The sequence below is a fragment of the Haliotis rubra genome, unplaced genomic scaffold (assembly GCF_003918875.1).
Source record: "Haliotis rubra isolate DU_JTF1 unplaced genomic scaffold, ASM391887v1 Scf2187, whole genome shotgun sequence".
Taxonomy (NCBI): Eukaryota; Metazoa; Mollusca; class Gastropoda; order Lepetellida; family Haliotidae; genus Haliotis; species Haliotis rubra.
In genome coordinates, this window is record NW_025766211.1 from 37,144 (window position 1) to 57,701 (window position 20,558).

Genomic DNA, 20,558 nt, shown 5'->3' on the forward strand with positions numbered 1-20,558 from the left:
CATAAAGTATATATCATTACAACAATCTAGTCTGGTTATTTATCTATTTGATCCATAAAGTATATATCATTACAACAATCTAGCCTGGTTATTTATCTATTTGATCCATAAAGTATATATCATTACAACAATCTAGTCTGGTTATTCATCTATTTGATCCATAAAGTATATATCATTACAACAATGTAGTCTAGTTATTTATCTATTTGATCCATAAAGTATATATCATTACAACAATCCATAAAGTATATATCATTACAACAATCCATAAAGTATATATCATTACAACAATCCATAAAGTATATATCATTACAACAATCCATAAAGTATATATCATTACAACAATCCATAAAGTATATATCATTACAACAATCCATAAAGTATATAGCATTACAACAATCCATAAAGTATATATCATTACAACAATCTAGTTTTGAATTGCTTGAATACACTATGCCTTCTTCAGCATAGTTAAATGCAACACATGTTATTGTTTAGTTATCCCAGATATACCATATGTTGTTGTGTGAACAACAGTGTTAACTGAACGACAAGAGGACAATGTGACATCTAACATCTTCGGCTTTAGTGATATGCTATTTCCGGGATACATACAATACACATAGGTGGTTCCAGAGTGGGGTGGGGGTTGCGTACCCCCCTTTTTATCCAGAAAGTTTGTTATGTGATGTTATATGACCATTGAAACTCGGGTGGAAATGAAGTGTGCACACCCCCTTTTCCCAATAGTGTGCACCCCCTTTCTCAAAAAGCTGTACCCGCCCCTGAATACAGTGAATGGTGTTTTGAAAGAAGAAAACGTCAATCGTCATTTAGTCCTTTTTACATAGCCAGAATATCTGTCTTGGGAAGCACACCACAAATTCCTTGATAAACATCCATTTTGTTTAGAAACGTGTGAAATAGCGTTGTTTAATAGTCTAAGCCTTTACGTGGTGACATCAGATTCGATCGTCTTCATACGATATATCAACCTCGCTTTTCATCCTGGTGTCAAGGCCGCTATGAGTAACTACAGAAAATAATGATGACATGCTTTTAACATACTTTAGGAATGACTTAATCCAACTTTCAATACCTCTTCTTGTCCCTTTGTAAATTCAACCACTATCTATTTGTGCTAATTAAACGCTACCAACATGGCAATCTGTAATCATGGACACGTTTACATGATCAAAAAGGTCTTCATTGGCAGGAGATTGATCAACCGACATGTCACTACTTTCTGACTGGCATTTGTTCTCGAAATTAGTCATGGCGGTTTCCAGCTTAGTCCTCCTCAAGAAAGCTCAGAGTGAATAATTTAGTGTTCACCACATAGATGTGTTATAGCATAGCCTACATGAGCGTATTGACGGACAACACACTTTATTTCCATTTTTAATTTATTACAGTATCCACATTGAAATATAAACCCAAACTGACATGATACATAGTTTCTTATGCATGACTTTGTGAGCTAATTTTAATGTCAATACACGTGTCTGTTTGTATGTTCGCAGTGCTCAAGTATTCCTATATCCGTACATACTCTGGTGCATTATAGGCATACAATAAAATTGAAGTTCTATTCACATGAGCAGAACTATTTGAAGTGTAATTGAAAGACACCATTGTCAAATCGTATTGCAGTAACTACTACAGTACCTTTCGAAATGTAGTATGTATTCGGAGCTCATTCGCTTTTTTTCCCGTCAAGTCGTGTTCCCAACCAAGGCAGACGATGGCAGAAGTATTGTTGTGTTGACAAAGGGGGACTTTGTATCCAACAGGTGTACGTTGTCCCCCTCTACAGTGGAACTATTGATCTAAACATGCACACATATGCAAACACAACAGCATCCCTAAAAGCGAGAAGAAGTGAAGCTGAGTTTATTTCAATCTGTTGATTATTTAGTTCCCACATTCTCTGTTTACAAGTTGTGCTGTCAACACCAACCACTTCAAACACATACATGTATCTCAAATAACAGCATACCTTGTGTCTGTGTTTGTGCATTCTGTCCACACTTTATCCTCTAGGATTTTGCGTCATTACTTCATTATGACCCGAACCATAACTAACACTGGCTGTCCTTTATCGTGTTGGTCAGAACAAGGATGCTACGATAAAATAACATACTCACCCATACACCGACTGGTAGACTAACATTTAGAATCTAAAATACACATTTTACAGAAAAACTGTTCATAAATAATAATGATTATGAAGACTTGCCACATATTCTAGACTTACATGGGCTTTCTTGGATTTATTTGTTTCCGGGTTGGTCGGTCTCTCTCTTTATCTATCTATCTATCTATTTCTATCTAACTCTCTCTTTCTTCTATCATCTAACTCACTCTCTTCTCTCTATCTATCATCTCTCTCTCCCCTCTCTCTCTCTCTCCTCTCTCTCTCTCTCTCTCTCTCTCCCTCTCTGTGGTCAATACTGACTGTTCTTCATCTGCGTAAAACCATACTGAAGTCACAGCCGACTATATGACTATATACTGTACTAGTATTATTGGCAGTTGTAATACTTGTGGAATTAGTTGTTGTAGTCATGGGTGTTGATTATACAATGGTTCTGTAATACTAGCAGTAGGTGTGGTGGTGGTGCTGGTAGTAGTAGTAATAGTGATAGTGGTAGTAGTTGTAGTTGCAGTAACTGACCGACCGTAGTTGCTGTAGCAGTGGTGGTGGTGGTAGTAGTAGTGTTGGTAGTGGTAGTAGTTGTAGTTGCAGTAACTGACCGACCGTAGATGCTGTAGTAGTAGTGGTGGTGGTGGTAGTAGTAGTGTTGGTAGTGGTAGTGGTAGTAGTTGTAGTTGCAGTAACTGACCGACCGTAGTTGCTGTAGCAGTAGTGGTGCTGGTGGTGGTAGTAGTAGTGTTGGTAGTGGTAGTGGTAGTAGTTGTAGTTGCAGTAACTGACCGACCGTAGTTGCTGTAGCAGTAGTGGTGCTGGTGGTGGTAGTGGTAGTGTTGGTAGTGGTAGTAGTAGTGTTGGTAGTGGTAGTAGTAGTAGTTGTAGTTGCAGTAACTGACCGACCGTAGTTGCTGTAGCAGTGGTGGTGGTGGTAGTAGTAAGAGTAGTGTTGGTAGTGGTAGTGGTAGTGGTAGTGTTGGTAGTGGTAGTGGTAGTAGTTGTAGTTGCAGTAACTGACCGACCGTAGTTGCTGTAGCAGTGGTGGTGGTGGTAGTAGTAGTAGTGTTGGTAGTGGTAGTGGTAGTGGTAGTAGTTGTAGTTGCAGTAACTGACCGACCGTAGATGCTGTAGCAGTAGTGGTAGTGGTAGTAGTAGTGTTGGTAGTGGTAGTGGTAGTAGTTGTAGTTGCAGTAACTGACCGACCGTAGATGCTGTAGCAGTAGTGGTAGTGGTAGTAGTAGTGTTGGTAGTGGTAGTAGTTGTAGTTGCAGTAACTGACCGACCGTAGATGCTGTAGCATTAGTGGTGGTGGTGGTAGTGGTAGTGTTGGTAGTGGTAGTGGTAGTAGTTGTAGTTGCAGTAACTGACCGACCGTAGATGCTGTAGCAGTAGTGGTAGTGGTAGTAGTAGTGTTGGTAGTGGTAGTGGTAGTAGTGTAGTTGCAGTAACTGACCGACCGTAGATGCTGTAGCATTAGTGGTGGTGGTGGTGGTAGTGGTAGTGGTAGTAGTTGTAGTTGCAGTAACTGACCGACCGTAGATGCTGTAGCATTAGTGGTGGTGGTGGTAGTAGTGGTAGTGGTAGTGGTAGTGGTAGTAGTTGTAGTTGCAGTATCTGACCGACCGTAGATGCTGTAGCAGTAGTGGTAGTGGTAGTAGTAGTGTTGGTAGTGGTAGTGGTAGTAGTAGTAGTTGTAGTTGCAGTAACTGACCGACCGTAGATGCTGTAGCAGTAGTGGTGCTGGTGGTAGTGGTAGTGGTAGTGGTAGTGGTAGTAGTTGTAGTTGCAGTAACTGACCGACCGTAGATGCTGTAGCAGTAGTGGTGCTGGTGGTAGTGGTAGTGGTAGTGGTAGTAGTTGTAGTTGCAGTAACTGACCGACCGTAGATGCTGTAGCATTAGTGGTGGTGGTGGTGGTAGTGGTAGTGGTAGTAGTTGTAGTTGCAGTAACTGACCGACCGTAGATGCTGTAGCATTAGTGGTGGTGGTGGTGGTAGTGGTAGTGGTAGTAGTTGTAGTTGCAGTATCTGACCGACCGTAGATGCTGTAGCAGTAGTGGTAGTGGTAGTAGTAGTGTTGGTAGTGGTAGTGGTAGTAGTTGTAGTTGCAGTAACTGACCGACCGTAGATGCTGTAGCAGTAGTGGTGCTGGTGGTAGTGGTAGTGGTAGTAGTTGTAGTTGAAGTAACCAACTGGGTGAAGCATCAAAAGATGCCACATAAGGACTAAATACCTAAGGTCAAGAGGTTTTCCACTCCCGTCAATGAATTATCGCGTCTATATATAAATTCACTTTAACCTAAAGGAATATATATTTTAGACAAGGGTTACCGAAGCGGGAAGTAATATCGTTTTCAACTTGTTTATTTCCATTTACACGCCAGGATCCTGTATGGGAGAATACTATGTCCTGCTTAACCTCGAGGTGAGACTGGAAAGTAGCCAGTATCAAGATCCGTGCCAACATCATCGGTGACATAGTGATGAGGTGAGTGATCTTCAAATCTGTTGTTCAAACGGAAAGTAACAACAAGCAGGGGAATCTATAGCATCTTAACTAGTACAATGCACTTAGAGTTATTGCCCTTCAACCGAGTAGCCACTCACACAACAATGTTTGTTTTGCCTGGTACAACTATTATAACACTGTATTTTCTGTGGTTGGAATAACTGTGATTATAATAATCGTCGCCAACTTACATGTACATGCAGTTAGTAAGTTAACTGTTTTCCACAGTCAGTAGAGATCCTTTGTGGTTAGACTAGGTCAATATCAGCTGATAAATGGGGTTTAAGAATGAAATACCATGTAGAATGCTGACATGAATACCCTACTCAGACACAGTAAAGCAGTCCTTGTTTGTCTACTCAATGCCTTACAGGAGGCACAATAACTGACCAACCACCATCTTTAGCCGTCTTAAGATATGGCGCGAACCACCTCTCTTCAGTCCACTTGTAACTAGACCCCGGATGTAGTTAGGGCCTCAGCAATCTATGCGTTTCACGGCAATCCATAAAATGAATAGATGGTCATGGTGACATGGTTCCTAAAATACCATTGTCCCCGACCGCAGTACCCGACATGTTGATCTTAATATCAATCACCGTTTTGTCTGCTTAAGTCTTGATTATTCACACGATGTGTTTGTCTAAAAATAAACACATTTATGTATGAAATGAAATGATATATTTTTCTCCTATTTTTTGATGATTTAGATGATCATGGAGAAAATGCGCGACAGATATAGTGCTGCTTCCTGATCCGGACAGTATTCAGGGTCTGAGTGTCATAACCATACCTCTCATGCCTGATAACGAGTGACCGGAAGTGAATTATTGTTACATTACTTGGTATATCTACAATAACAATGGCAAAGAAGGCATCACATAAAGCCAGCAACACCGACGTGACGTATACTAACTACACGGACCATAATATCATATCAACGTCAACACATTCCATTCTCCAAATGGGAAACATTTGTACAGCCTACACCATCAACGTCACCCGGGACTTCTTGGACGCCATCAAAGACAAAGGTGGAAGTCTGACGTGTGAGTTACATTTTCCATATTATTGATTATAATTTAAATTGGCTCATTAATGATTTATCATTTGTGTATGTAGAGGGTAACGGCAGTGTGCTTATACAAGGGAGGTGTTAGCGTTCAAAACCTATCAACACAGTCAGAAGTTATAATTTTATGTATGTGTGATGAATCTGCTACTGCGAACCACGCTATCAGGATGACAATTTCCAACCAAATGCCGTTTCTCGCTATGTGTAAATGTATCTCATCGACATTCTAAGAAGGAAACAATGACACCTTCACCCCCAAAATATCAATATCAGTTTCAGGGTCGGAACAACCACTGCTACGGCTGAATTGGAAAGGAAACAATGACGTCTCCCAAGCCTGCATCACGAAGTGGAAGGTGGATGTATTGTCAGTTTTCAAGGGATGTAAGAGTGCGATTCTGCAGGAGATCTCCAAAGACATATTTGATCCTCTCCGCCGAGAGATCATCGAACGAATATATCAAGAGCACGACGCCCTACTGTCAGCTTTACTTGGTGGAAGTTTGATATTTGTGTTCATGCACAGAAACAGAAATGATGCAGATAAGATGATCGAGAAGAAACACGAGATAAACAAGATCTTCCAGCAACTCATCGGAAATATTGGCAACAGGGAGATTAAGTTTGCTCTGTCTGCTGAAAGGTAAGAAATCTTTACCCCTTTCTTTATATTGTATCATTGCAATGTTCAACAGAAACGCGTTAAAAAGTCTAGATCAGTACAATTTGCAAACACTTACAGGACGTTTCTAAACATAATATAACATAGTATATATTTACTGCTGTTAAGTTCCAAGTGTTTGATTCTGTAAGCCCTTCAACACGAAAGGCTAGACCATTCAAGTATCCCGCTGCATGTATTAAATCCATACGTGCATGGCGAAACTAAGGGATTTGCCAATTCCAACATTCAATTATGCATATACTTTGTGTCCTTTTGCATTGCTTTCTGACAAGGTAGGCACAATATGTTTTCCTTTTTATCGCATGAACTAAACGGGATACTTATTTGTCGACTTCCAGGGGCCGTGGTAAAAACAACTAAGGTTGAACTTAGTCACTAAGGTAAACCTTAGAGTAATCTAAAGACAAGTTACGTCCGTTGCACAAAGCTACCTTAGGTCAACCTTAACTCGGGAACGGTATTTAGCGGCAACGTTAACTAAGGTTGAAATCTTGAGTGCTGGAAACTCAACCATGTCCGTAGTTACGGTTGTGAGTTATCTCCTCGCCGGAACAATTAATGGTTTGACTGTGTATCGTAATGTGGACAACACGCGCACATGTTTTGGCATCAAATTCACGTACATGAAAAAGGATATTTCATAACACAAATATATGTTTTAGGATAAGACTTTTCTTTCTTTATGATTATGTGGCTATTGCTCTTCATAAATAGACAAGGAATGTGCAAAGATATATCTGGAACTATCAAAATAATGAAGCAAAGTTTGTCCAACGGAAGATGTGGCATAGTTTAAATTTATTGTTTTACCATTCTGTTAGAAATACGGTTACAGTTAGATATCATGTCATCATAATATTTTTTTTCGAATATATCTTGATTTTGTTATCAACAACGAGTAAATCGTAAAAGGTTGGTTACAAACGCACCTTGCCACTTTTTATACACCATTGTTTTGTCCATAAAATGGCACCAACAACAAAAATGAACAAGACAATTCCTTTTAAACTATGTGCATATTCAGTTCATAGAATATAACAATCATTTTCATTAAGATTGTCAGTTTTACTTATAAGGTTAAATTAATCACTGTTCATTAACCTATTCACATGAAATAACAATTAATATAAAATTGCACACAGTAAGTAGTACATGTTGCAGTTATGCCAACTTTTATCTTCTAACAATTGTGTAAAGGCTAAACATGTCGTCTTATTGTCCCACTTAAGTCATACGCCTCAACTAATTAGTTTAAAAAAATAATAAGGCTGCTTGTGGGAGTGGGACATGTCCCAGCGTGACCTCATGTAGATGTCAAAGGCAGTTAATCTCACCATTTTGATGACAGTGCCTTCCTTCCTATTGGCTCTGCTGACCGCCGTACCTTGCACGTCATGTATTAGATAAATTGAGTTGAGTTTTATGCCGCATCGGCATTATCTCAGCCATATAGCGATGAGACCAAGTCTACATACAAGGGCTTGTTAAGTAAAACATATTTGTTCAATACATTATTATTTACAAATAGAAAAAAGTCATAGAACACAATTATAAACAACCAATACGTCTTTAACATCGCATAGTTACAAGTTATGATACAGATATGATACTTCTCAAGAAGTTCGCACGCGGGAAAACAGATCTTTCAGATTTATCGCTTCATAATGAGAATTCCTTGAATTTGACAAGTCCACACAGTTAAGCAAAATAGGCTTGATGGGACACACTTCATCGCAAGAGATACACACAAGAGGCCCATCTCCATCCTTTTTGAGCAGATAGTCATGAGTAAAGAGACTGTGATCAATACGACATCGTCGTAAAATGACCTCATCACGTCTGGACTGACAACCCAAGACGGCATAACCAATTGTATTAGATAGGGATACTGGGAATGGTATTAGATAGGGATACTGGGAATGGTATTAGATAGGGATACTGGGAATGGTAATAGATAGGGATACTGGGAATGGTAATAGATAGGGATACTGGGAATGGTATTAGATAGGGATACTGGGAATGGTAATAGATAGGGATACTGGGAATGGTAATAGATGGGGTTACTGGGAATGGTAATAGATAGGGATACTGGGAATGGTATTAGATAGGGATACTGGGAATGGTATTAGATAGGGATACTGGGAATGGTATTAAATAGGGATACTGGGATAGGGATACTGGGAATGGTAATAGATAGGGATACTGGGAATGGTAATAATTTTGCACCAATGTATGTTTTAATCTTTCGAAAAGTTGACAAATTGTGTCTTAAAACAATGGACGAGAAGTCGATCGCATGATCGCCCGTAATGTAATAGTAAATCATGAAATATTTTTATCATTTATTCTTGTAAGAATATTCTTAAAACGTATCCTTTTTCAATACAAATTTGCATGTATGGTTATATTTCACAAAATGAGGAAGTACAAATCAATTGTCACAATATGGGATGAATGGCCACGGGCAGAAAGTAGAATAAATGAAATGTCCCGACGGAGTACACGCTTGTCAGTCAAGGCCAGGCGAGAACAAACAGGAACTCCATACAGTCCAACCACACTCTAACATAACATATACAGTCAAACCAAATTACTATGTGCTCTTGACATCATATTTGCTGCTCTTTATACAGGCTTTGAATAGCACTCGACTATCAGGGTTATGGATTATCAGAGCAGACTGTTAGTAGCCGTTCAATTAACTGTTGCAACAAATGTTAACTCTCTGATGTATTTGGAATTTAGAACCGTCTTTAAGCAGATAGAGACATATATACAGATATTGTTAGCATATACAGACAGATATACAGCTATTGTTAGCATATACAGACAGATATACAGATTTTGTTACCATATACAGACAGATATACAGATACAGTTAGCGTATACAGACAGATATACAGATATTGTTAGCATATAGAGACATACAGATATTGTTAGCATATACAGACAGATATACAGATATTGTTAGCATATACAGACAGGTATACATATATTGTTAGCATATACAGACAGATATACATATATTGTTAGCATATACAGACAGATATACATATATTGTTAGCATATACAGACAGACATACATATATTGTAAGTGTATACAGACAAATATACAGATATTGTCAGCATATACAGACAGATATACAGATATAGTTAGCATATACAGACAAATATACAGCTATTGTTAGCATATATATACAGATATACAGGTATTGTTAGCATATAGAGACATACAGATATTGTTAGCATATAGAGACAGATATACATATATTGTTAGCATATACAGACAGACATAAAGATATTGTGAGTGTATACAGACAGATATACAGATATTGTTAGCATATACAGACAGATATACATATATTGTAAGCATATACAGACATACATACAGATATTGTAAGTGTATACAGACAGATATACAGATATTGTTAGCATATACAGACATATATACATATATTGTTACCATATACAGACATATATACAGATATTGTTAGCATATACAGACAGATATACAGATACAGTTAGCGTATACAGACAGATATACATATATTGTTAGCATATAGAGACATACAGATATTGTTAGCATATACAGACAGATATACAGACAGGTACACATATATTGTTAGCATATACATACAGACATACAGATATTGTAAGTGTATACAGACAAATATACAGATATTGTCAGCATATACAGACAAATATACAGCTATTGTTAGCATATATATACAGATATACAGGTATTGTTAGCATATAGAGACATACAGATATTGTTAGCATATACAGACAGATATACAGATATTGTTAGCACATATACATTGTTAGCACAGATATACAGATATTGTTAGCATATACAGACAGATATACATATATTGTTAGCATATACAGACAGATATACAGCTATTGTTAGCATATATACAGACAGATATACAGATATTGTTAGCATATACAGACAAATATACAAATATTGTTAGCATATACAGACAGATATACAGATATTGTTAGCATATACAGACAGATATACAGATATTGTTAGCATATACAGACAGATATACAAATATTGTTAGCATATACAGACAGATATACATATATTGTTAGCATATACAGACAGATATACAGATATTGTTAGCATATACAGACAGATATACAAATATTGTTAGCATATACAGACAGATATACAGATATTGTTAGCATATACAGACAGATATACAGCTATATACATATATACAGACAGATATACAGATATTGTTAGCATATACAGACAGATATATATTGTTAGCATATATACAGATATACATTATTGTCATATATACAGACAGATATACAGATATTGTTAGCATATACAGACAGATATACAGATATTGTTAGCATATACAGACAGATATACATATATTGTTAGCATATACAGACATATATACAGATATTGTTAGCATATACAGACAGATATACAGATATTGTTAGCATATACAGACATATATACATATATTATTTAGCATATACAGACATATATACAGATATTAGCATTAGCATATACAGACAGATATACAGATATTGTTAGCATATACAGACAGATATACAGATATTGTTAGCATATACAGAGAGATATACAGATATTGTTAGCATATACAGACAGATATACAGATATAGTTAGCATATGCAGATATATACAAATATTGTTAGCATATACAGACAGATATACATATATTGTTAGCATATACAGACAGATATACAGATATTGTTAGCATATACAGACAAGATATATACAGATATTGTTAGCATATACAGACAGATATACAGATATTGTTAGCATATACAGACAGAATACATATACAGCACATATTGTTAGCATATACATACAGATATACATTGTTAGCATATACAGACAGATATACAGATATTGTTAGCATATACAGACAGATATACAGATATTGTTAGCATATATATACAGCATATATACAGGTATTGTTAGCATATACAGAGAAATATACAGATATAGTTAGCATATACAGACAGATATACAGATATAGTTACAGCATATGCATATCTACAGACAGATATACATAGATATATTGTTAGCATATACAGACATATATACAGACAGATATATATGTTAGCATAGCATATAGAGACAGATATACAGATATTGTTAGCATATACAGACAGATATACAGATATGTTAGCATATACAGACAGATATACAAATATTGTTAGCATATACAGACAGATATACATATATTGTTAGCATATACAGACAGATATACATATATTGTTAGCATATACAGACAGATATACAGATATTGTAAGTGTATACAGACAAATATACAGATATTGTCAGCATATACAGACAGATATACAGATATTGTTAGCATATACAGACAGATATACAGATATTGTTGCATATATATACAGATATACAGGTATTGTTAGCATATATATACAGATATTGTTAGCATATAGAGACAGATATACATATATTGTTAGCATATATACAGACAGATATACAGATATTGTTAGCATATACAGACAGATATACAGATATTGTTAGCATATACAGACAGATATACATATATTGTTAGCATATACAGACATAGATACAGATATTGTAAGTATATACAGACAGATATACAGATATTGTTAGCATATACAGACAGATATACATATATTGTTAGCATATACAGACATATATACAGATATTGTTAGCATATACAGACAGATATACAGATACAGTTAGCATATACAGACAGATATACAGATATTGTTAGCATATACAGACAGATATACAGATATTGTTAGCATATACAGACATATATACAGATATTGTTAGCATACAGAGACAGATATACATATATTGTTAGCATATACAGACAGATATACAGATATTGTTAGCATATACAGACAGATATACAGATATTGTTAGCATATACAGACAGATATATACAGATATTGTTAGCATATACAGACAGACATACAGATATTGTGCATATACAGACAGATATACAAATATTGTTAGCATATATGGACATATATACAGATATTGTTAGCATATACAGAGACATATATATATATGTTGTTAGCATATACAGACAGATATACAGATATTGTTAGCATATACAGACAGATATACATATATTGTTAGCATATACAGACAGATATACATATATTGTTAGCATATACAGACAGATATACAGATATTGTTAGCATATACAGACAGATATACAGATATTGTCAGCATATACAGACAGATATACAGATATTGTTAGCATATACAGACAAATATACAGCTATTGTTAGCATATACAGACAGATATACAGATATTGTTAGCATATACAGACAGATATACAGATATTGTTAGCATACACAGACAGATATACAGATATATTGTTAGCATATACAGACAGATATACAGATATTGGTAGCATATACAGACAGATATACAGATATTGTTAGCATATACAGACAGATATACAGCTATTGTTAGCATATACAGACAGATATACAGATATTGTTAGCATATACAGACAGATATACAGATATTGTTAGCATATACAGACAGATATACATATATTGTTAGCATATACAGACAGATATACAGATATTGTTAGCATATACAGACAGATATACATATATTGTTAGCATATACAGACAGATATACAGATATTGTTAGCATATATATACAGATATTATTGTTAGCATATACAGACAGATATACAGATATTGTTAGCATATACAGACAGATATACAGATATTGTTAGCATATGCAGACAGATATACATATATTGTTAGCATATACAGACATATATACAGCTATTGTTAGCATATACAGACAGATATACAGATATTGTTAGCATATACAGACAGATATACAGATATTGTTAGCATATACAGACAGATATACAGATATTGTTAGCATATACAGACAGATATACATATATTGTTAGCATATACAGACAGATATACAGATATTGTTAGCATATACAGACAGATATACAGATATTGTTAGCATATACAGACAGATATACAGCTATTGTTAGCATATATATACAGATATACAGATATTGTTAGCATATACAGACAGATATACAGATATTGTTAGCATATACAGACAGATATACAGATATTGTTAGCATATACAGACAGACATACAGATATTGTTAGCATATACAGACAGATATACATATTGTTAGCATATACAGACAGATATACAAATATTGTTAGCATATACAGACAGATATACAGATATTGTAAGTGTATACAGACAGATATACAAATATTGTTAGCATATACAGACATATATACATATATTGTTACCATATACAGACATATATACAGATATTGTTAGCATATACAGACAGATATACAGATATTAGTTAGCGTATACAGACAGATATACATATATTGTTAGCATATACAGCCATACAGATATTGTTAGCATATACAGACAGATATACAGATATTGTTAGCATATACAGACAGATATACATATATTGTTAGCATATACAGACAGATATACAGATATTGTTAGCATATACAGACAGATATACAGATATTGTAGCACATACAGACAAATATACAGATATTGTCAGCATATACAGACAGATATACTGATATAGTTAGCATAAACAGACAGATATACAGCTATTGTTAGCATATACAGACAGATATACATATATTGTTAGCATATACAGACAGATATACAGATATTGTTAGCATATATATACAGATATACAGGTATTGTTAGCATATACAGAGAAATATACAGATATAGTTAGCATATGCAGACAGATATACTGATATAGTTAGCATATGCAGACAGATATACAGCTATTGTTAGCATATACAGACATATATACAGCTATATTGTTAGCATATACAGACAGATATACAAATATTGTTAGCATATACAGACAGATATACAGATATTGTTAGCATATGCAGACAGATATACAAATATTGTTAGCATATACAGACAGATATACAGATATTTTTAGCATATATACAGAGAAATATACAGCTATTGTTAGCATATATATACAGATATTGTTAGCATATAGAGACATACAGATATTGTTAGCATATACAGACAGATATACAGATTTTGTTAGCATATACTGACAGATATACAGACATTGGTAGCATTTAGAGACATACCCATATTGTTAGCATATGCAGACAGATATACTGATATAGTTAGCATATGGAGACAGATATACAAATATTGTTAGCATCTAAAGACAGATATACAAATATTGTTAGCATATACAGACAGATATACAAATATTGTTTGCATATACAGACAGATATACTGATATAGTTAGCATATGCAGACAGATATACAGATATTGTTTGCATATACAGACAGATATACAGATATTGTGGGCCTATATACAGACAGATATACAGATATTGTGAGCCTATACAGACAGATATACATATATTGTTGGCATATACAGACAGATATACAGCTGTTGTTAGCATATACAGACAGCTATACAGCTATTGTTAGCATATACAGACAGATATACAGATATTGTGAGCCTATACAGACATATATGCAGATACTGTTAGCATATACAGACAGATATACATATATTGTTGGCATATACAGACAGATATACAGCTATTGTTAGCATATACAGACATATATGCAGATATTGTTAGCATATACAGGCAGATATACAGATATATACAGGCAGATATACAGATATTGTTAGCATATACAGACAGAGATACATATATTGTTAGCATATACAGACAGATATACATATATTGTTAGCATATACAGACATATATACAGATATTGTTAGCATATACAGACAGATATACAGATATTGTTAGCATATACAGACAGATATACAGATATTGTTAGCATATACAGATATACAAATATTGTTAGCATATACAGACAGATATACAGATATTGTTTGCATATACAGACATATATACAGATATTGTGAGCCTATACAGACAGATATACAGATATTGTGAGCCTATACAGACAGATATACAGCTATTGTTAGCATACAGAGAGACATACAGATATTGTTAGCATATGGAGACAGATATACAGATATTGTTAGCATATACAGACAGATATACAGCTATTGGTAGCATATACAGACAGATATACAGATATTGTGAGCCTATACAGACATATATGCAGATATTGTTAGCATATAGAGACATACAGATATTGTTAGCATATGCAGACATATATACTGATATAGTTAGCATATAGAGACAGACATACAGATATTGTTAGCATATAGAAATATACAGATATAGTTAGCATATGCAGACAGATATACTGATATAGTTAGCATATGCAGACAGATATACAGCTATTGTTAGCATATACAGACATATATACAGCTATTGTTAGCATATACAGACAGATATACAAATATTGTTAGCATATACAGAGAGATATACAGATATTGTTAGCATATGCAGACAGATATACAAATATTGTTAGCATCTACAGACAGATATACAAATATTGTTAGCATATACAGACATATATACAGCTATTGTTAGCATATACAGACAGATATACAAATATTGTTAGCATATACAGAGAGATATACAGCTATTGTTAGCATATGCAGACAGATATACAAATATTGTTAGGATCTACAGACAGATATACAAATATTGTTAGCATATGCAGACAGATATACAAATATTGTTAGCATATACAGACATATATACAGCTATTGTTAGCATATACAGACAGATATACAAATATTGTACGCATATACAGACAGATATACAGCTATTGTTAGCATATACAGACAGATATACATATTTTGTTAGCATATACAGACAGATATACAGATACAGTTAGCGTATACAGACAATTATACAGATATTGCTAGCATATAGAGACAAACAGATATTGTTAGAGTATACAGACAGATATACAGATATTGTTAGCATATACAGGCAGGTATACATATATTGTTAGCATATACAAACAGATATACATATATTGTTAGCATATACAGACAGACATACAGATATTGTAAGTGTATACAGACAAATATACAGATATTGTCAGCATATACAGACAGATATACAGATATAGTTAGCATATACAGACAAATATACAGCTATTGTTAGCATATATATACAGATATACAGGTATTGTTAGCATATAGAGACATACAGATATTGTTAGCATATAGAGACAGATATACATATATTGTCAGCATATACAGACAGACATACAGATATTGTAAGTGTATACAGACAGATATACAGCTATTGTTAGCATATACAGACAGATATACATATATTCTTAGCATATACAGACATACATACAGATATTGTAAGTGTATACAGACAGATATACAAATATTGTTAGCATATACAGACAGATATACATATATTGTTACTATATACAGACATATATACAGATATTGTTAGCATATACAGACAGATATACAGATACAGTTAGCGTATACAGACAGATATATACATATATTGTTAGCATATAGAGACATACAGATATTGTAAGAATATACAGACAGATATACAGATATTGTTAGCATATACAGACAGGTATACATATATTGTTAGCAAATACAGACAGATATACATATATTGTTAGCATATACAGACAGACATACAGATATTGTAAGTGTATACAGACAAATATACAGATATTGTCAGCATATGCAGACAGATATACTGATATAGTTAGCATATACAGACAGATATACTGATATAGTTTGCATATGCAGACAGATATAGATATAATCCGTCCAAACAATGACACAGCTAAGTTTTTAAAGCACACCGTTTGGTTGGAATAGTCCGACATGACTGTCCGGAATAGCCCGACAAGGGTGTTCGGACGAGAGTCGACAAGAGTGACAATATGACATGAACGGTTCTTTGTTGCTATTACTTATTGCTTCATATTATATATATAATGAAACACAACAGGAATTGCAGATGTAGCGTCAGCTGTTTGGTTGTTTTGTACATCCTGATGTATTAGTTGTTCTTGGAGTTGTTCTAATAGGTATGCATGATTATTAATTGTACTTGTTAAACTGGAGATTTTGTTTTGGATTTAGTGACTGAAATGGTCAGGAGTAGAGACGACAAAAACTAGTAAAGATAATTTACAACAATCAGTTGAAATCACGTTTGGGGATGTTAATAAGATCTGCTTGGGACAAATGAGAAAGTTAAGACAAACTAACTTCAATACATATAGATCAGTATATGCTGTCCTATGCCAACTTCTCAGTATGTTAGAGACCCGTGAACGTCAGGGTTAGAATAGGTCTTCAATAACCCATGCTTGTGGTAGAGGCGACTAACGGGATCGGTGGTCAGGCTCGCTGACTTAGTTGACACATGTCATCATATCCCAGTTGCGTAGATTGATGCTCATTCTGTTGATCACTGGATTGTCTAGCCAAGAGACGATTATTTACAGACCGCCGTCATAAAGCTGGAATATTGCTGAGTGAGGCGTTAAACAACAAACCAACCAATTGTTTTAGTTACATTTGATACACCGTATACTAAATTGCATTGGAGGGACGCAAGTGACTAACGTTCCTTCAAGAAACCCTTTCTCAACAGTGACTGGAGTTATAGGCGGTAAGTGGCTGGTTACTGAATCACGAAGTATGCATATTGGAACACTAGTCATAATTTGATAATACGAGCATATGCGTCCTACTGGCGTCCTACCGAATTCGCTATTCCTTTTTTTGTGCTCTTCTTTAGCAAAATTTACTGATCACGACCTACGTCTTCGAAAACCACACTTGTAGAGAATCCAGTTATGACATCATTTCTTGTGACGTCACCTCGACCTTACGTTGCAATAAAATTCGAATGACGTCATCATGTCATAGAGGATGGCATAAGGGATAAACACTTTCCATGAGTGCTTTTAAGGAATGTGATAGTTCATAGATCGATAGTTGTAAGTTGTAGGAAATGCAATTGTGATTAGCTATTTACCACGTTTCCAGGGGTGATGCAGTCGATATTATGGTGATAGTACGACTCGACTTCTAATTTGAAGCGAAAAAGTGAACCTAGAAATCTGTACGCAAAAAAATATCCAGTCTTAAACCAGCCAACAACAAAGACATGTTGTACAAAAACCTTTACATGAAAATGCAACTTACAGCAAACTAATCTAAAAGAGTTTTCCACAGTAAACTGGCTGTGTACAGTTCACTGGCAATTACACTTACGGTAGCGAGTATCAAATACAATAACAAGCCAGGAAGTAACAGCGTCGGAAGGTCTGATAATATAATATCAAGCAACGTACGCTAAGAACAAGTAATACACGTGCCTGACAACTGGTGATTGGCTATAACACGCAATGTTATGATCTTCTGCTGAATCTTAACCGAAAACTTGATGTATGCAATACAGGTTACAATGTTGTTTTACAATGCATTTACAATTACATATACTTCTGGCTGCTGCTTCGTTCATGGTAATGCCATGTTCATGATTGTTTATTTACATTTATTGAAACTAAGTATTGTTTCCTCGTGCAACATTGACGTGCGATAATAGAAGAGAGGCAACAATGGTATTAGCTTAGCTGGTACAAGAGAGTTTGGGGGACTTTTCAGACCAGAACCTTGGCGGTGAACCAATATGCGTGTGCGGTATTGGTATATACGATTCCCGAGCATTTCAGGCTGTATGGCGGCCGTCTGGGATCTATACCGGTCCCTGGGCGCCTTACGGCAGGTGTGGTCTGTGTCAGCCATGTTCTTTTGATTTTCAAGGGGATGCTCGGGTCACGGCGGTGGATTCCAAGATTCGGCTACGAGGGGTAAAGGATAGTACTGGTGAAGCTTCCTCAAATCCATAGGACTTTTTGTTAAATGCTCGTTTCCAATTTAACAAATTATGGTCACTTCTTATATAATATGGAACATATAATGTATTGAACGCATTTGTAGAGATACATGTTTCCACCAGATTGTCGGATGCTAAATATCGATTTTGTTTCACCTGCATACTTCTGTTAGAGACCCGACTGGCTAGAGTTAGGTTTTACGCCGCTTTTTAGCAATATTCCAGCAACATCTGCGGCGGGGATTTTTAGGAATGGGCATCACACATTGTACCCATTGTAGGGATTCAGACCTGGATTAGCTAAGGTGTGACGAATGCCAGCCTTTAACCGCTAGGGCTGCCACTTTACCGCCCCTTCTGTTAAAGGAGCCAGTGGGAATTATCCATCCAACGGATGACAGAAGCGGAGTCACATGCCACCGAGGTGGCAGAGTTGACCCGGTATTGGATGGGACTGGAACTGAAACTGGCTTCGAGGCGGTGAAATGTAAAGAATGAAGGAACATTGCTGCACAAAGATGTCGGACCAGGGTCCTCAGCCAGAGCTCACGTGTCAACGTTCGCACCAATGAGTCAAGGTCGGACGGAACGGCTGACGGAGCCATTATACCTACCGGAGAAATACAGTCAGGAACTGCACCAGAGCTCCAATTGTCAACAGTGGCAGCAGCGACCTTACCTGGTACTTTAGCTGACGAAATGTCGCAACAGAGGAATTTGAATTGTCGTAGGTTGGTTGGCAAATGTCTACACCAAATCATCAAGCCCAGTGCGTTTAGAAAGGATCGCCAAGTAACCCATTCAGTAAAACCCGCTCAGTGTTAGCGAGGTATCCAGGTTTCATAACTGCCGTCGATTATATAGCAATTTTTCGATCGCTACACTTAATCCATATATTAGGTTGGAAACGAAACATCCAGAATGACTGCATGTACGGGTTGAAACAGAATGATTTTGACCCGGGAAATACCTGGAATGCCATCAAGGTCCAGAAACCATACTTGTGATTTGCGATGTTGAGGGCAGTTAGCGGTGAGATTTAGCGCACATGGAAATATTCCGACAAACCTTGATTTTTCACGTATATCACCGTTTTGATGGTCAGGTGTTAATAATACGCTATTGAGTCAGAATTTGAGAACAGGGCCAGCTATACATTTAAGGTTAAGGCACTTGCGATGGGCGTCATGCGCATCGCGCGGTGCCACCTATTATTGGCATATTTGATGGCTAAGGTTCCGAACAGGCAAGGCCATGCGCAGGATCCGGCCGCATTCTATGGCGGCACG

At 35.8% G+C, this 20,558-nt stretch overlaps 1 protein-coding gene across 1 annotated transcript; it reads left to right on the top strand.

The window, feature by feature from the left end:
- The first annotated feature begins 5,419 nt into the window (after positions 1-5,419).
- On the top strand, positions 5,420-6,404 carry LOC124277135. The gene is made up of 2 exons (XM_046712790.1): positions 5,420-5,708; positions 6,008-6,404. The coding sequence occupies exons 1-2, from the start codon at positions 5,522-5,524 to the stop codon at positions 6,379-6,381; spliced, it is 561 nt and encodes a 186-aa protein (XP_046568746.1). The 5' UTR covers positions 5,420-5,521; the 3' UTR covers positions 6,382-6,404.
- The last annotated feature ends 14,154 nt before the right edge of the window (positions 6,405-20,558 follow it).

Coding starts and splice junctions, on each gene's coding strand:
- LOC124277135 (XM_046712790.1), top strand. CDS start 5,522: ATGGCAAAGAAGGCATCACATAAAGCCAGCAACACCGACGTGACGTAT. Junction 5,709..6,007: donor CAAAGGTGGAAGTCTGACGT/GTGAGTTACATT, acceptor TATCAATATCAG/TTTCAGGGTCGGAACAACCA.